General features: G+C 41.2%; 1 protein-coding gene across 4 annotated transcripts in view; it reads left to right on the top strand.

Annotated features, from left to right (window-relative positions):
- The window catches only part of lmbr1 (limb development membrane protein 1), a 142,311-nt gene that overhangs the window by 97,220 nt on the left and 27,650 nt on the right, over positions 1-17,441 (top strand). For all 4 annotated transcript variants that reach the window (XM_034168273.1, XM_034168287.1, XM_034168264.1 and 1 more), the window contains 3 exons: positions 5,728-5,801; positions 6,031-6,121; positions 15,182-15,248. In XM_034168273.1, the coding sequence (XP_034024164.1) occupies positions 5,728-5,801; positions 6,031-6,121; positions 15,182-15,248 (232 nt within the window). The remainder of the gene's footprint in view (positions 1-5,727; positions 5,802-6,030; positions 6,122-15,181; positions 15,249-17,441) is intronic.

Here is a 17,441-nt window from a genome sequence, read left to right on the forward strand (position 1 = left end):
TCTTCCTTTCGTACTAAGTATCAGCATGTTGTTCTGAGCATACTGAGCAGTGCCCCACTCATCTTTACAGAGCAGAGCATGTAGGTAGAGAAGGATGATGGGGAGTAATGGGAGATGAAATGAATGGGCAACACGGAAGAAGACCCGAAGAGGGAATTGGGGAGGAGGGGAACTGTAGCTGCCTCAGTGAAAGAAGAAAGACTAGATGGACCAATAAAAGTTGTACTACAGGTTGTTCTTTTTATTAGCTACCCCATATAACATATATATACAGTGAGAAAAATAAGTCTTTGAACACCCTGCGGTTTTGCAAGTTCTCCCACTTAGAAATCATGGAGGGGTCTGAAATTTTCATCTTAGGTGCATGTCCACTGTGAGAGACATAATCTAAAAAAAAAATAAAAATATCTGGAGATCGCAATGTATGATTTGTTTTTTTATAATTTATTTGTATGTTATGGCTGCAAATAAGTATTTGACCCCTTACCAACCAGCAAGAATTCTGGCTCACACAGAACTGTTAATTTTTCTTTAAGAAGCCCTCTTATTCTGCACTCTTTACCTGTATTAGTTGCACCTGTTTGAACTTGTTACCTGTATAAAAGACACCTGTTCACACACCCAATAAATCGCACTCCAACCTGTCCACCATAGCCAAGACCAAAGAGCTGTCTAAGGACACCAGGGACAAAACTGTAGACCTGCACACGGCTGGGATGGAGTACAGGACAGCAGGCAAGCAGCTTGGTAGAAGACAACAACTGTTATGATTATTTATTAGAAAGTGGAAGAAACACAAGATGACTGTCAATCTCCCTCGGTCTGGGATTCCATGCAAGATCTCACTTTGTGGGGTAAGGATGATTCTGAGAAAGCTCAGAACTACACAGGAGGACCTGGTCAATGACCTGAAGATAGCTGGGACCACAGTCACAAAGATTACATTAGTAACACATGATGCTGTCATGGTTTAAAATCCTACAATGCAGCAAGGTCCCCCTGCTCAAGCCAGCACATGTCCAGGCCCATTTGAAGTTCACCAGTGACCATCTGGATGATCCAGAGGAGGCATGGGAGAAGGTCATGTGGTCAGATGAGACCAGAATAGAGCTTTTTGGAATCAACTCCACTTACCATGTTTAGAGGATGAGAACAACTCCAAGAAAACCATCCCAACCGTAAAGCATGGGGGTGGAAACATCATACTCTGGGGGTGCTCTTCTGCAAAGGGGCCAGGACGACTGCACCGTATTGATGGAAGGATGGATGGGGTCATGTATTGCGAGATTTTGGCAAACAACCTCCATTGAAGATGGGTCATGGCTGGGTCTTCCAGCGTGACGATGACCCCAAACACACAGCCAGGGCAACTAAGGAGGGGCTCCATAAAAAGCATTTCAAGGTCCTGGAATGGCCTGGCCAGTCTCCAGACCTGAACTCAATAGAAAATCTTTAGAGGGAGCTGAAACTCCAAACCTGAAAGATCTAGAGAAGATCTCTGTGGAGGAATGGGCCAAAATCCCTGCTGCAGTGTGTGCAAACCTGGTGAAAAACTACATGAAATGTTTGACCTCTGTAATTGCAAACAAAGGCTACTGTACCAAATATTAACATTGATTTTCACAGGTGTTCAAATACTTATTTGCAGCAGTAACATACAAATAAGTTATTAAAAAAATCATGCATTGTGATTTCCGGATATTTTTAATTTTTTTAGATTATGTCTCTCACAGTGGACATGCACCTAAGATGAATATTTCAGACCTCTCCATGATTTCTAAGTGGGAGAACTTGCAAAATCACAGGGTGTTCAAATACTTATTTTCCTCACTGTATATACACTCACTTAAACAGTCATTGTGTAAACCAGATACTCGCACTCATCGGACAAAAGCAAAAGTCCCAGTGGTTTTGTATGGTTTTCCATATAATAAACTCCATATACTGGATTTTGTATAGCAGATTTTCGCTTGCATCCTGTCCAGTTGCAATGCATTTCCATTAAAAACACCTCGCATATACTGGGCAGAGCAGTGTGGACGTGCCCAGTAACAGAGGTATGAAATGAAGTTCAGCACTAACATTAGCTGAGGAAAGTGGGTACCATATTTCCTTGATTAAAAGTTAATTTAATTGGGCTATTTAAAGTCAGATAAACAGACTCCCACTAAAGGCAGTCATTCTGACAGCGCAAAAAGGATTAGTTATGCATTTAGATATTTTGTGTTGGCAAATTCATCCGTCTCCTGTGGAGTTGGGGTGCTAATGGACATCGCATTTTCACATAATTCGGTGCTGAGCAGAAGGATTTCCCCGATTTACAGACAAATATGCTGCATTTGAGCAGAGTTTGGCCATTTGAAAGCATGACGTCATATTTCCTCACTTGAATAGCTCTGCTGCATCTCTTTGCTGAGAAACAGAGAGAGAGAGACAGACAGAGAAAACACTGTCTGTTTCTTTAAGATATGGAGCTGTCCTTACTGCTTACTGTGTCGGTCCTTTCTCCGCTTGTGCTGGACTTTTGGCCAATCAAAAGGCCAGAATTAACTGTCGGACAGCTGCAGGAAAAATAAATGTCATTCAGAGGACAAAATGGCAAACAAATGTGCAGGCAGTGGGAAAGCCTCTATGCCTGAATTCCACTCAAAGTTTTGAACATGCATAAAACTTTCTGACGAACGTCGCAGACATCAGATGACAAACACATTTTGCGGATGGGATAAGGACTCTTGTCAGACAAAAACGAACACAAATTATAGAATCAGTACCTCATATGTTTTGTTGATCCGGCACAGTGTGACTGGGGCTTAAGCAGTAATGCTATTAACGTTTCTTACAATATTTTTTTAATATCTCATGTCACTTAAAGTGTGTACTGACAGTCTGCTGATTGCACATTGCCATCTTCAGAAATAATATTTACCAACTTGTAGGGTCACTCACTGGCACACACTGTGCTGGAAAATCTGGCCTTCTCATAGTGTCCACATAAAAAATGGCATTTCATCTCATGCTAATTAACTAATTTTGCCTTTCTGTAGTGATATAGTGCATCTGGAAAGTATTCACAGCACTTAACTTTTTCCCACATTTTATGTTACAGCCTTATTCCAAAATGGAGTAATTTATTTTTTTTCCCCTCAAACGTCTACTCACAACATCCCATAATGACAACATGAAAAAAGTTTTTTTGTGTGTGTTGTTTTTCTTGTTCTTTTTTTTTTTCTTTTTTTGAAAATTTATTAAAAATACAAACTAAGAAATCACATGCACATAAGTATTCGCACCCTTTGCTCGGTACTTTGTTGATGTACCTTTGGCAGAAATTACAGCCTCAAGTCTGAGTCACAGTCACAGAAAAGAGTTGTCAAAGAAAAGGTAATCGAACTGGATAAAACAGGAAAGGGATATAAAAAAGATATCTAAGGGCTGAGAATGCCAATCAGCAGTGTTCAAACTCTAAGACGTGTAAAATGATGGATTCTGTTGGAACCAATCCACGGTCAAGTAGACCAACAAAGATTTCAGCAACAACTGCCAGGAAAATTGTTGAGGCAAGAAAAACCTGCAAATAACTTCAGCTGAAATACAGGATTCTTTGAAAAAGTCATGTGGCTGTTTCAAGATACAAAATAAGGAGGCACTTGTGTATGACAGTTAGTGTCCAAAGCAAAGACAGGATCAGAAAGGGATCAGCCCCACCAAGAGTAGATACCCAGTACGTCAGAAAAATGGCCAGATCAGACCCTGTATGGTGAACTTGCAAATCAGCACAAGATGTCTACACAACACAAGTTTCATGAACTTGCAGATGTCCATGTAAACAAGATGTACTTCAATTGAAATAAATTAATCTTTTGACTTTTTTTTTTGCATCCTTTCATATTTTCTGCAGTGCATGAGACCTGCAGTAAATCCAGTTGGTTAATGATAGTAGGGACATGTAAAGGACTTGTCTAAAGAAGAGTGATATGATGATTTGTATTAAAAAAAAGTCATTCTATTTAATTTGTACAATTGCTTATATCATGTGCATAAGAGTGGCTGCAATTCGTAACTGGTTAATGTCGTATTTTTGCTAAACCCCTTGCATTAAAGCTGAAGGTCTACACTACAAGTGCATCTCGATTTGTTTTGTTTCAGCACCTGTGTGTGCACAGAGGAACGAAAAGAATGGAGAACAATTTTGGGGCTTCGTAGCAACTCTTTAAACCATTACAACTTAAACTGAGTATTTCTTCAGGCAGAAGTCTTGGAAAGACATGGTTTTTTTTTTTTTTGTTGTTTTTGTTGTTTTAATTTCTGCAAGTTCTGGTCTCTGTCCTCAGACTTCAATGTTGTTCATCTCCAGTTAGCTGTGGGAAGACTCATCTAAACAGCAGTTACCGCTGCTTGCAAACAATTCCGTCGTGAATGTGCCAGCATGACTGAACACGTAAATTTTGTGTGTGTGTGTGTGGAGAGAGACCTGTACATTGCTATTGTGAGATATTACTACAAGCAACAAACCAGCATGCTGCCTGAGCCACAGCAGGCATCACAGTCTTGGTAGTCCCCTGCACCAAGCCCCCTTCCCTTTGACACACAGATTCCATCACCCTTCCTGTTCTGCAGTGGCAAAGAGTAAGAACTGAAAAGAGGCTGACTGGGAAAGCAGACTGTCCTGCGTGTATGCGTACAGACATATACAAGTGCGCGTGCACACAATCTTAATGCATGGCTGCCTTCCCTCCATTAATAAATTACATCAGATGTTGTCTGCTAATTCCCCATGTAAGAGAGTGAGAGAGCGCACTGCACCACAGCTCTGCAGCAAGATCCCAAGGATGACAGTTGCACAAAAAGGCATGAGGCAACCTGCCATGCTTTTTATTTCATCAGGCTTAAAAAAATACATATAATAAAGAAATGTAATGCAATATGAATAACAGTTTAGCAATAGTAATTCCCTTATTCTTAGTATATTGTGGAAAAAAATTGACTTGATAGGGCAAGAATAGTAATTGCTATATAGCACCAACAATATCGATGCCATTGACATGACAGTGGGCTGTATTTAATTTTATATTTGCCTAAATAACCTGCACATTGTATATTGTAATGACTGTGATGACTGTAAACATACTGTACAGTTAACCAAAACATCTGAATGTACAGTAGAAGGTAAGACAGTTATAAGAATGGTTTCAGTGTGTAATGTTCTAGAGGTACATTGTGAGCAAGCACTCCACGGTCACGTCTTAGTTGTGGAGGTAGTGTACTCTACACTGTTTCTGATGTCAGACAGAGTACCATATCTGACAAAAGCAAGCCCTGTTTTCTTCAGTTTCAAAAGACACAGGGTGTGTGTTTGCTAAAGTATTTGTTTTGTTGTTTTTATATTTTTGGCATGCTTTCAGCCATCTACACTCTTCTCACCATAAGCAATGTGCTGTTTTTGTTTGAACACCTGTTCACATATTGTATGATCGACAATGATTTGAAAAGAGCTTCTTTCATCTTGTTCCATTCATTACTTAGCCAATTTGATTCTGTCTTGCTGAAGTGGAGAAATTCTTCAAGCGTCGCATAACTTACTTTGCAGGATCGCTGTGTAATTGCGTGTGTAGAAGTGCCTGCGGTGTCGTCGTTTCCTGTTTTCTGTTTGTGATGTGTTGATAGAGGGATTGGTTTGTAACTGCATTGATGAACACAGTTTTCTGTTTTTCTTCCTCCACCTTCCAGGACCGAGGCATTGGGAACACCTCTCTGCCCACATTTGGTGTGGCTCAGGCGGTGCTGGAGATCATTCTCATGTTGTATCCTTTGTCTGTGGCTGCAGCAGCATGGCCCATGACTGACAGCAGCATTCTTAAACGGGTTTTGTTTACCCAGGACATAGTTAAGTGAGACACATTCCAGACAACATGCTGTTGTTTCATCACCTTGTATTATAGCTGAAAAGGTGCACACTTAAAGGTGACTCAGTGAAACATCTTCACTCCCTACAGAAAAATGTTTGTAGTCCTTGACTGATTTGCTGCACAGCTACTTGATGGTGTCCTCTGTCGTTGGTTTCTACAGTCTGCGTGTCTTTGAAGGCCTCACTCCCAGGAAGGATGACACAACCATGACAACGGTAAAGCTAGGATGGATGGATGAATGATTGGTGGGATTAGTTGGTTAGAATGGGCATAAAGGTTCTAAAGGTGCACTACACGTGCATGACTTTGATTCACGCACTTGCACGCACGTCGTTGTGATGATTCCAACCGCTGTGTTCCCAGCTGGATGCCGTACTTTGTTCCACCACTTGGCACGCACTCTACTCTGGACGCTGCATACAAGGTCTGTTAGAAAAGTATCGGACCTTTTTATTTTTTGCAAAAACCTGATGGATTTGAATCACGTGTGCTTGCATGAGCCAACCTTGAACCTTCGTGCGCATGCGTGAACTTTTTCACGCCTGTCGATTGCGTCATTTCCTGGTAAGCAGCCTTTGTGTGGGACGTGTCTTGTGCGCTTGGCGGATTTTCATTTCAAGGAAAAAGACGGAACGACTGGAGCAGTGCCGCATCAAATTTCGCCAGAAACTGGGCGACAGCCAGGTGGAAACCATTCGGAAGATTCAGACCGCTTTCGGTGACGATGCTATGGGCATCACACAGATTAAGGAGCGGTACAACCGGTTTAAAGACGTCCTCACAACGGTGGAGAGCGAACAACGCTCCGGTCAGCCATCAACATGGTGAAATGACCAGATCATTTCCAAAGTGAATGCTGTGGTGATGCGGGACCGTAGTGACTATCCGAGAAATTGCGGAAGAGGTGGACATCAGCACTTTTTCGATACATTCCACTGTGACAGAAGATTTGGCCATGAAAAGAGTGGCTGTGAAATTCATGCTGCTGCTGACGGCGGCGCCTCCGTGTTGAAGTCTCACAGGACATGCTGTGACATGCCCACCTCGTCCACAATTTCTCAGATAGTCACACGACTGAAAAGTCACCGAAAGCCGTCTGAATCATCCGAATGGTTTCCACCTGGCTATCGCCCAGTTTCTGGCAAAATTTGATGCGGCGCTGCTTCAGTCGTTCCGTCTTTTTCCTTGAAATGAAAATCCGCCGAGTGCACTACACATGTCCTCACACAAAGGCTGCTTACCAGAAAATGATGCAATCGACATGCGTTCACGCATGCGCACGAAGGTTCAAGGTTTGCTCATGCAAGCACACGTGATTCAAATCCATCAGGTTTTTGCAAAAAATAAAAAGGTCCGATACTTTTCTAACAGACCTCGTATATAAAATAATTATTTTGTAGCAAATTAATCATTTTCTCTGCAAGTTGTCTGTTGAAAATGGCTCTAATGGCTTCCTGAATCACAGAGGACCGCTCCAGCAGCACCGTTCACGTGCGTGCTGAATGAGCTGGAGAAAGCATTTGGAGCCGTCTAAAAAGGTAATTATTTGTAATGTTTATATTGTCATGGCTTGGTAAAACAGTTGCATTTTCTTTCCTTCTTGTCTGTAGCTGTTCAAGTATGTTTATGTTAGATTTAACATCTCGTTATAATCCTTCAGACGAGCTGCACTCTGATGCGATCCGCTGACGCAACCACTCGCTCTGTTCACTGCATGTCATGTTGGCGAGCAGATCGTGCCACGTAGCATGACATTTATGCGTGAAGGATTTTTTTTGAACATTTTAAAATTCTCTGCACGCGCCGGCGCCCCTCTCACCTTCAGTCTGCACCTGTTAGACTAGTTTACTTTCCTGCTTGACACAGGTCATACAAGTGCCTGAATCAAAGTCATGTATGTGTCAGTGCACCTTAAGATTGGACCTAAGGTGCAGATGACCCCTGTGTTTAAGTTAGGTGTTTTGTGTGCGTGTGCACACGTGCTTTGGTCTCCCCCACCTTCCTTTCTCTTACTGCTAAATAATGTTTTTCCTCATACCTCCTTGATGGTGCTTTAGCTGATCTGTCTGGTGTTTGTGGGTTGCACAGACATTGGCAAAGTGCATGTTTTTTTTGCTTTTTGTTTTTTTGCTGCATATCGGAGGGAGAGTGGGGCTTAGAGCGGTGGAGGATGTGTCTTCTATTTGGCCCACATTGGCACCTATTCAGTTGCTAATGAGTTTGGGAGTGGTGAGGCTTGTTAACCAGCCCTGACGCTTCAGTGAAAGGACTTTAAAGCACAATGGAGAGAACCTTATAATGAGCATCTTCTGAGGTACTAATTGTACAATATGTGGAACCAATTTAATATCAAGTGGTGTGTGAGTATGTATAGGCAGACACTCTGAGGCTTTTGGTTCAATAGGGGCTTTTTCCTGTGTTGTCAATTTCTGTTTTTACAGACATGAGACATGAGTGCGTTGTAAAACAGACTTTCAAACATCTCTCTTGATGCAGTGTTTCATCACAACTATGCTCAAACTTGACAGAACCTTCACAGGAAGAAGCAGTAATAATCGGGCAATTATTGCCTTCTGGCAGTTAGTACTTTGTAACTAAGAATCATAATAATTTATTTCATAGAGCTCTTTCAATTAGACAAACATGTATGTGATCAAAACATATAAACAGGGCATTAAAACAAATTTTGCAGCCACAAGAGCAATTAATGAAACTTGTGTATAACTGAGGAGACCTCTTGTTCTGTTTATCTGCTTTAACATCTCTCTATGGAGAGAATGCCTCTAATTTTATCATTAGCCCAATTTGTGAAGTTTTAGTCCGTGGAAGAACAAGTCTTATATCAGCCTTGAGTCCTGTTTGTGCCATGCTTATCTCCAGATTCTGTAGCTTGAAGCGGATTAAAGTTTATGGTGCACGCCGCACACATTGACAGGCTACCCCTGGTGATCCGGACCATCAGATCACGCAGCAGATCATAACGTCACCCATGTGAGCTCTGTTCCACATGACGCTTGTCTGTCCTGTGGCGTGCCGTCCACAAGACACACGTGTTGAGCAGGACATGCCCCCATTATATGTGTCAAGATAAGAGCACCCTACTTCTCATTCATCTCATTTCATGACTGTACATCTGTGACCATGGGTCATCTATACATCTATAGAGGAACAGACGGATCATACATGTATTACCCACTTGATAAGAGGGATTCAATAAAATGTGGTGTTGTTATATGGTGTGTGATTTTATTTTTTCTCAAATATGTCCATGTCCTTATTGATATCAGGCATTTTGTCGCACCTTTTACAGGACAGCGTTGGTAGCTCAGTGGTAAAGTTTCTGGGTGCAATCAGAGCTTTTGGAAATTGCAGGTTTGAATCCCATTTTCACAGCAGCTGCGCGATGTGGTTACACACATCGATGTTTTCATGGTTCGCTCATACGAGCTGTTCTGCCGTGATTTGCCCGGAGTTGTACTTATTTGTACTATGTGTGAAGGGGCCCTTACTGGGGGCGTCACACTACATGTATTTGTATTGAACTGTATGGTACACACAAAACTGTTTGGTGCACAGAACTGTACGCAGAATATACAGTATGACTCTGTGCAGTTTGATTATACACACGTGCATATTTCTTTTCATAAGTCAGCAGTATTTCATCTTGTGTCCAGAGTATGTCCCTCTAGTTTCATGCTTTGTGCAGGAGGAGGTGTGGTCAGCCTCCTCAACCTGCTCTCTGTCTGAGTCGAAACAGCAAACCAGCCATTTGAAGTAAGAAACTATATTACGCCACCCAGAAACTTTGGAAGCATGAATGGAATGGCTAATTTGCCCTTTTATTCCAAAATATATGAACCTAAAAGCAAACACATACCAATTTGCATTTGTGTTGAACCACTGGCCCCGGCTGAGATCAGTCAGCATTATAGTTTAGACACCACCAACTTGTGAAAAAAGTTGACACTTTATATGAATTTGTGTAAAATTTCACAGATGAAATCGGTGCCAGGTTGACATCCTGTCAAGGGTGTACCCCTACACTTAACGTGCTGCACAGTAAATTCATCCCAACATGGATGACGACAGATGCAATTCAGTTTGTAAACGCGTAATGACAAAAGTTTATATTTACACTTTGTCTCACAGTGGTAAAGTGGCTGACGGTAGCTCTCTGCTGATCCCAGATTAAAGCTACGACATACAGATCTGAAGAGTTTTCAAAAACCGAACTCATACTCAACTGTGATGTCTAAACCCTGACTTCTGTGTACCGAGACACCCCTGTTCATTACTATAGTAACCAGTGTAGATCAGACAGCAGATGAGAAATAAAATATGGACAGAGATTGTATCTTGTCACTTGCATTATATGATGTGGACCTCATCATTTCACTAATCAGTGAAATCATATTTGAATGACCTATGCTTTAAATCTGATTTGAACTGGCAGTCTTACGTAGATTACTTCTAGGGTTGGGTATCGATATTCTTTTTGGGTATCGTTAACAAATGATTGGATCCATCAATATCAATAGTGTTTTTGGTTAACGATTCCCTTATCGATCCTTCAGAGCGGCCGTTGTTTTTGAGGGTGTTTGATTGGAAAATGATTACAGACCCTGCAGCGGCTCTGTAATCAACTGCTTCTGCAGCACGACTCCACTTTGAAGCGTGAACCAATGAAGCAATGCTTCGATCCTCTGGCTCATTGGTTCTTTGATTCGCTGCTCTTCAGAAGTGGCAAGATCGCTTCTTAACCCCTCTCAAAGCCATTAACCATCTGGGGCCGACGCCCCTGAGTACAAGTTAAATTATAAATAACTTTTTAATGATGTGAGATAGAAACATGCATTTTTTTTTTTTTTTTTTTTTTTTTTTTTTTTGCTGAAAAGTGAACTCCGCGGACTTTCGAGCCAGCCGTCCACCATGTTTGTACTCCTCATAGAAGCGGTGAAGATGTGCGCAGTGTGGGTGTCCAATCGGAATTGGTTCACCGTCACATGGTTTTCCAATATCCAGTCGTAGGGCAGAGCAGTCTCACATGGTAGGCCAAAGATTGTTAGGAGCAGCAATGTGTTAAGCCCCCTTTCACAGTGGCGTATTTGTAGAGCTGCGCATTGCGGCGTTGTGTTTCATTTAAATACGCCCGAAATGAGCGCGTACTCAACCTTTTTCCGTGTTTGTAGATCTGCTTGTAGCTGTGTGTGTTAGCTATTTTATGTGCACACAGTCGTGTGTACCTTGTCACTATTTAAAACCAGTTCACTCCTGCCGGCTGTGCAGAACACATCACTGCACTTGGAAAACAGTGGACTGTATCATGAGGGTTTTACAGTTGCATTACTGCCACGTATGTAGCCACAGCTGCTATTTTCTGCCTCAGTAGAAGTGCGCTCTGTTCTCTACTGCACGGTGTGGTGCGGCTCAGAAACAGAGTCAGGGCGTTTGATGATCGCACCGACATGCAGTCACAGCGCTTATTGATATGAGAGAGAGAGTGTGTTTCTGGATTTCTGAGTTGAGGTTCGATTCCCTGTTCTGAGCACACACACGTCTATTAGTTACATCTGCTGTGAGCACAGACGGGCGCTGTGGGCTGTGTGATCCTGTTGTCAGCTGATTCCTCTGGATGCCTGCACTCAGTTTTTGGATGTGTACAGGAGCGCCATATTGCACAGACTTGCATGCAGTAACGCTGTGCTGCATAGACCTGCTTAAAACTGTGTCCAGTGCTCTATGCCGAAGAAAATTAACCATGTTTAATTTCTTCCGTCCTACGTGCGTAGCCCTCAGCATACTGCTGCGTAGGGAGAAAAAACTTGATGTAGAGCTGCTAAATGTGGGAGAAGAGCTGCTCAACACGGCGTAGACGATACACCACAATAAGCAGCTCTATGAATACTCCAGTGTGAAAGGGGCTTTACTATTGTGAATGCTAATGCTGTTTGAATAGCCCTCTGGCTGCTGGCTCCATGCGTAAAAGCGCAGCGTTGCGCATATGGGGGGGGGGGGGGGGGTGTTAACATGGCCTCAAACTGTGAAGTTAGGTTGTTATAGTGCAGGAACACATTCCAAGAGGGAGTCAAAATCCATGGAATTAAAAAGTTTGTGTTGTAAGCCTTTGTGTAATAGACCCTGTGCAAATGACGTCACAAAACGTCCGTTCCGCCTTGTTGGGGGACAAACAAGACGCGCACACTACAGACGCACACTAGCTAGCTGCAGATATTTGCGATAAAATGCCGAGTTTTTGTGGTATAATCGGCTGTAGTAATCGTAAGAACAGGGAAACTAATCACAGTTTCTTCAGGTTACCGGCAATTATCGAGCATCAAGGAGAAAATACGCGAGAACTGTCTTTAAAGAGGTGAGCAATCTGGCTAGCATGGATAGCTAGAAGTGACCTTACATCCGAGTCCAGTTTGGCCAATCTACGGATCTGTTCGGATCATTTCATTAAAGGTCAGTCTCCCTATTTAACTATTTAACTAGTGTGTTTCATGTACAGTATTTATTTCACTTATAAATCCTAGAATATGCAAAATTGTCATATCTACATGCAGTTGAGTAACCACACTGCATGTGTGCGTGTGCTTTTTAATGTGTTTTTAATGTTTGGTGCCCGCTTTTTTTCCGAGTGTTTGGCGCATGTGTGCGTGTGCTTTTTAATGTGTTTTTAATGTTTGGCACGTGCTTTTTTTCCGAGTGTTTGGCGCGTGTGTGCGTGTGCTTTAATGTGTTTTTAATGTTTGGTGCGCGCTTTTTTTCCGAGTGTTTGGCGCGTGTGTACGTGTGCTTTTTAAATGTGTTTTTAATGTGTTTGGTGCGCGCTTTTTCCGCGTGTTTGGCTCGTGTGTGCGCGTGTGCTTTTTAATGTGTTTGGTGCGTGCTTTTTTTCCTCAACTTTTCTTTGTATGTAACTTTATCCTCCGCGCGTAAATTAGCTTGATATTCACTCTCTTCAACGCTTCTTTCTACATCGTCTGCCATGTTGGAGTGTTTGCTTGTCCTCCAACATGGCGGGGGGGGGGGGGGGGGGGGGGGGGCGGTACCCAGTGACGTTATTGCACAGGGTCTGATGTGGCATAAAGACAAACAAAACGCATAGACCATTTTGTTTATATTGTTCAAAATGTGCATTTATGTTTATTGTTAGAACCTTTATTTTGTACATGCTTTTGTACAAGAACCCAAACTACCTTCATAAAGTGTCAAAATAGTTGTTTATTATAGTTTTCTATGTGTTTTGAATAAATGTGTGTGAAAATTATTTTCCGCTTTATTTTTTCCTTTATTTCTGATTGTAAACCTTTATTACACTTATAAAACACCACTATAGCATATATATTCTGAAAGTACAGGTTGTCCTGAAAAAAAGACATACCACTTGATTGTGGGATGCAGGGTGAGCCTTTAACAGCAATAATAAAACATTTATGCCAGGCAAGTGAACTGTCCAAAAAATGCCCTCGGACCCCGGGGGTTAAAATATGTCAATCGTGAGTCATTTTTGTGTGGATTAAAGTCACTAACTGGGACTCTTGTCTTGTTGCAGTCAAGAAATGAAAATCATCCTCCACTCCGTTGGGACAGCTCCAAATGCTGCATGGCTGTCTGCCAAGTCACGTTAGAGTCGGGTTGGAATTAATAACTTCAAAACGAATTGCCGCTTTAAATAAAATGACACCTCTTTCCAAATGCTGCAATACAGACAAACTACAATTGACTAAAACATTTTTTCCTCCACAAATGAGATGTCCTGCATTCTTTATGAATTACATCCTGACGTGCAGCACAGCACCGCTGAGCTCAGCTCAGATGTACGGAAAGACATTCATGGCAATAATGTCCAATAATGTCTGAAAGGAAATGCTTTTGACAAAAACTACAGATTTTATTTATTTCTATCTATGTCCAGAGATCAAGGATCCACCATGTAGACTTTTTTTATGTCCAGAGTTTAAGGATCCAGTGACCAATTTCATATTTATTTACTTTAAGACTCAATAAAGTGTTGTTGACATAGAAAACCCGTAAAGCCTACTTCTAGTACACAGAAAATTTACAAGAGGTATCGATAAGCGGAATCGATAATGGTATCGATATCGATAAAATCTTATCAATACCCATTTCTAGTTGCTTCCCCAACCAAGACAGGTATCCATTTTACAGATGAGTGGACTGGGACAGTGCAGATTAAGGCTTTGTTCAGGCAGCCAGTTTGGTCTCATTAAGTAGAGGTAGTCTCTGTCCAGATTAAATTGAGCCATTCTCTGTATTGTTTTCAGTGTGAAAAAGTGTTTTGGGTAGTTGAGACTTATGGACCAGTTACAAGAAATTGAGGCAGATTATCATCATCCATTAAACACTAGAAGAAAAGAAACGGAATTAGTAACAACTTTTAAGCAATAAAAGAAGAAAAGAAAATTGACATAGTAACAATGAGCTGTGTGACCACATGGGGACAAGAAGAGAAGCTTTTAATTGTGATTTGGTCATGGTAAAAAATCCACAATAGTAATAGTCTAGCTGCAACAAAATAAATCTTATTTTATTTTTCACTGCTTAAATGGAGCTATACACCAAACTGTAAACAGGAGACATAGACATAGATGATAACTGGATGCAAGTACATTATGAAAACTTCATGAATGCAAATGCAAACTGCCATGGGAAACCAAACTAACTGCACAAAATGTATAACAATATGAACCTTCGTGTGCACCTTGTTTTGGACTTTCAGGTGCGAAAGTGAAAATGCCCTAATTGACATTAGTTAGTGCAGCAATAAGCATGAAGTAACAGTGAATTAAGAGTTCAGTGATGGGTTTGGTAATCATTTACTAATGGAGTTCATGTTAGTTAATACTTAATACTGCATTAACTAACAGTGAATAGAGTTTTATCTGTGTTTTGTAATCATTTATTAATGGTGTTCAGTAATGTCAGGACATAGAGCGGGACTACTCCAGTTGCAAGGTGTATTTGAAGGCTATAAATGTTAATGCCTTAATATGAACAACATTAATAAATTATTAATAAACACACTTAAGTCTTAATTCACCATTAGTTAATGCTTGTTAGTGCATTAATTAATATACTGGTACAGTTATTGTAAAGTGTCACCAAATAATGATTTGATTAGTTTTATTTGTCAGTAAATTGAGTGTTTAATCAGAAAAATATACCCAACAATTATACTGGAGTGATTTTGTATTTTAACAAAACTGCACTGTTTGCCTCATAATTTGTGTATCTGTTGTAATTTGCAGATTATTGGTTGCTGTGCATCAATCTTGGTCCTGAGTTCAGCCCTGCCAGTGATGTCGAGGACTCTAGGTAAGTAGGGCTGTGTTTGTGTGAGTGAGTGTGGGCGTCAAACCTGAGTTCACATCTGGCCATTGTATAAAGGTTGCGTGTTTAAATGATGTGTAGATTTAATTGAATTGTCAGAGTGGTCAACACGGTCGCATCACAAGACATCATAAAGAGGAAAAGCCTCTGCCCCTCCCCCAAACGGTTGCAGCACCAGCAGACCATTAAAGCCAGCAAGTGGATTCTCCTGTAGTTTCCCATAGCGATGGTAGAAAGGAATGGAGTAAAAATGACAGCAGCAGTACAGTCACAATGCCACTAATAAACATGCAGAGTGCAGAGCACAGCTGTTCAAATACTATGACTGGTGTGTGTGTGTGTGTGTGTGTGTGTGTGTGTGTGTGTGTGTGTGTGTGTGTGTGTGTGTGTGTGTGTGTGTGTGTGTGTGTGTGTGTGTGAGGGAGAGAGAGAGAGAGAGAATGGGGCTAAGTGAGTATACAGTGACTCACTGAGTTTTACAAAATATCAACAGGTTCTGCTTTGTGACGCTGAATATATGAAAAGGAATAAATGCATGAGATGAGTGTAGGAATAACAGCCTCCCAGTAGCAGGGAAAAAAAGATGTTGAGTTGAATGTAACAGAGTGAGTTGTTGAGAAATATTGTGTGTTGATATGAGATTTTATATGCATCCGTGTACAGGAGAAAGCTGATGTTTACATTCTGCTTTGTGCAAAAGTGTAATCTCAAATGCACTTCACAGCTTGTAACGTAAAAGAAGACCAATCAGAGCGTGCAGAGTTTTGTAGCCTCTGTTTGTTTCTTATATATGACATTGAATATGCATATGTTGCGGACATGAATGAGTAAAGCAGTGTCTCACCATGTAATTTAGGTCCTTCAGACTTTATTTTGAGTAAATGCTTCAAGGGAGCATTAGCATGGCAAAAACCTTTCAATAATAAACTAATAAACTACAATCGACTAAAATGTTTTTTTCCTCCCAAAATGAGACGTCCTGCATTCTTTATGAATTAGATCCTGACGTGCAGCACAGCCAGCTGCCAGAGCTCAGCTCAGATGTATGGAAAGACATTCATGTCAATAATGAGATGAGATATACTATAATGTCTGAAAGGAAATGCTTTTGACAAAAACTCCAGATTTTATTTATTTCTATTTATGTCCAGAGATCAAGGATCTGCCATGTAGAGTTTATTATGTAAACTTATTATGTATTTAAGGATCCAGTGACCAATTTTACACTTATTTAATTTAAGATTCAATAAAATGTTGTTGACATAGAAAACCTGTAAAGCCTACTTTTAGTACACAGCAAATTCACAAGAGGTATCGATAAGGGGATGGATAACGAATCGGATTGATGAGTGGAATTGATAATGGTATCGATAAAATCTTATCAATACCTATCCCTAGTCCCACCAAATAATAAAGCCATGAATAATGAGCCACGTATAGATTTGTCAGTGATTATTTGAATAATGATCAACATATAAATCTATCATGTATCCGCTTTGAAGAAGCCTCTATGTGCCTCTAAGTACCTCGCATGTGCAAGGTATCAGCCTCTAATGAGCCACGACTGACCTGTCATTTACGCCCTGTCCAGCCTCAAATGGCTCGTGTCACTGCATGTGATCCAAGTCAAGCCACATATGATTCATGTAGCGCCATGTAATATGACGTTGGTGTACGTTTAGGCATGGGTTTTGTCCAACCCTCCAGCCCTCCCACACTCGGTCCCTTTAAAGTGTGGGTTTTCAATTCACAGCATCCATTCAAGATGTTGTCACATTTTTTTAAACGCAGTCCAAAAAAGACACTCCTGCACAGTGCGGCTGGTGTGTGCCGTGCGCCAGGCTGCACTTCACCTGTGTTAGTCATTAAATGCACCAGTTCTGTGTGTTCTGTGACCAAAAAAGAAAAGACACCACAAAAAGGTGGTCGCTTTAATTATATACACCTGCAGCTGTGTGGATGACTTCCCAAAACAAAAACAAAACACATCCATAACCAGACCAGCTATAACTGAACCACGGGTTCCTAGACAGTCGCTTCTGTGCTTCTTCTCACAGGCTTTATTTCTTCTGCGGTTTACAGTCCTTTTGATACAGGTGATCCAACTTTTAACTTTGTGTTTGTCCGTTATTGTCTGCAAAATGGTTCTTTTGTGCGCTCGCATTCTGCGTAAATGTT

The sequence above is a fragment of the Thalassophryne amazonica genome, chromosome 1, assembly GCF_902500255.1.
Source record: "Thalassophryne amazonica chromosome 1, fThaAma1.1, whole genome shotgun sequence".
NCBI lineage: Eukaryota > Metazoa > Chordata > Actinopteri > Batrachoidiformes > Batrachoididae > Thalassophryne > Thalassophryne amazonica.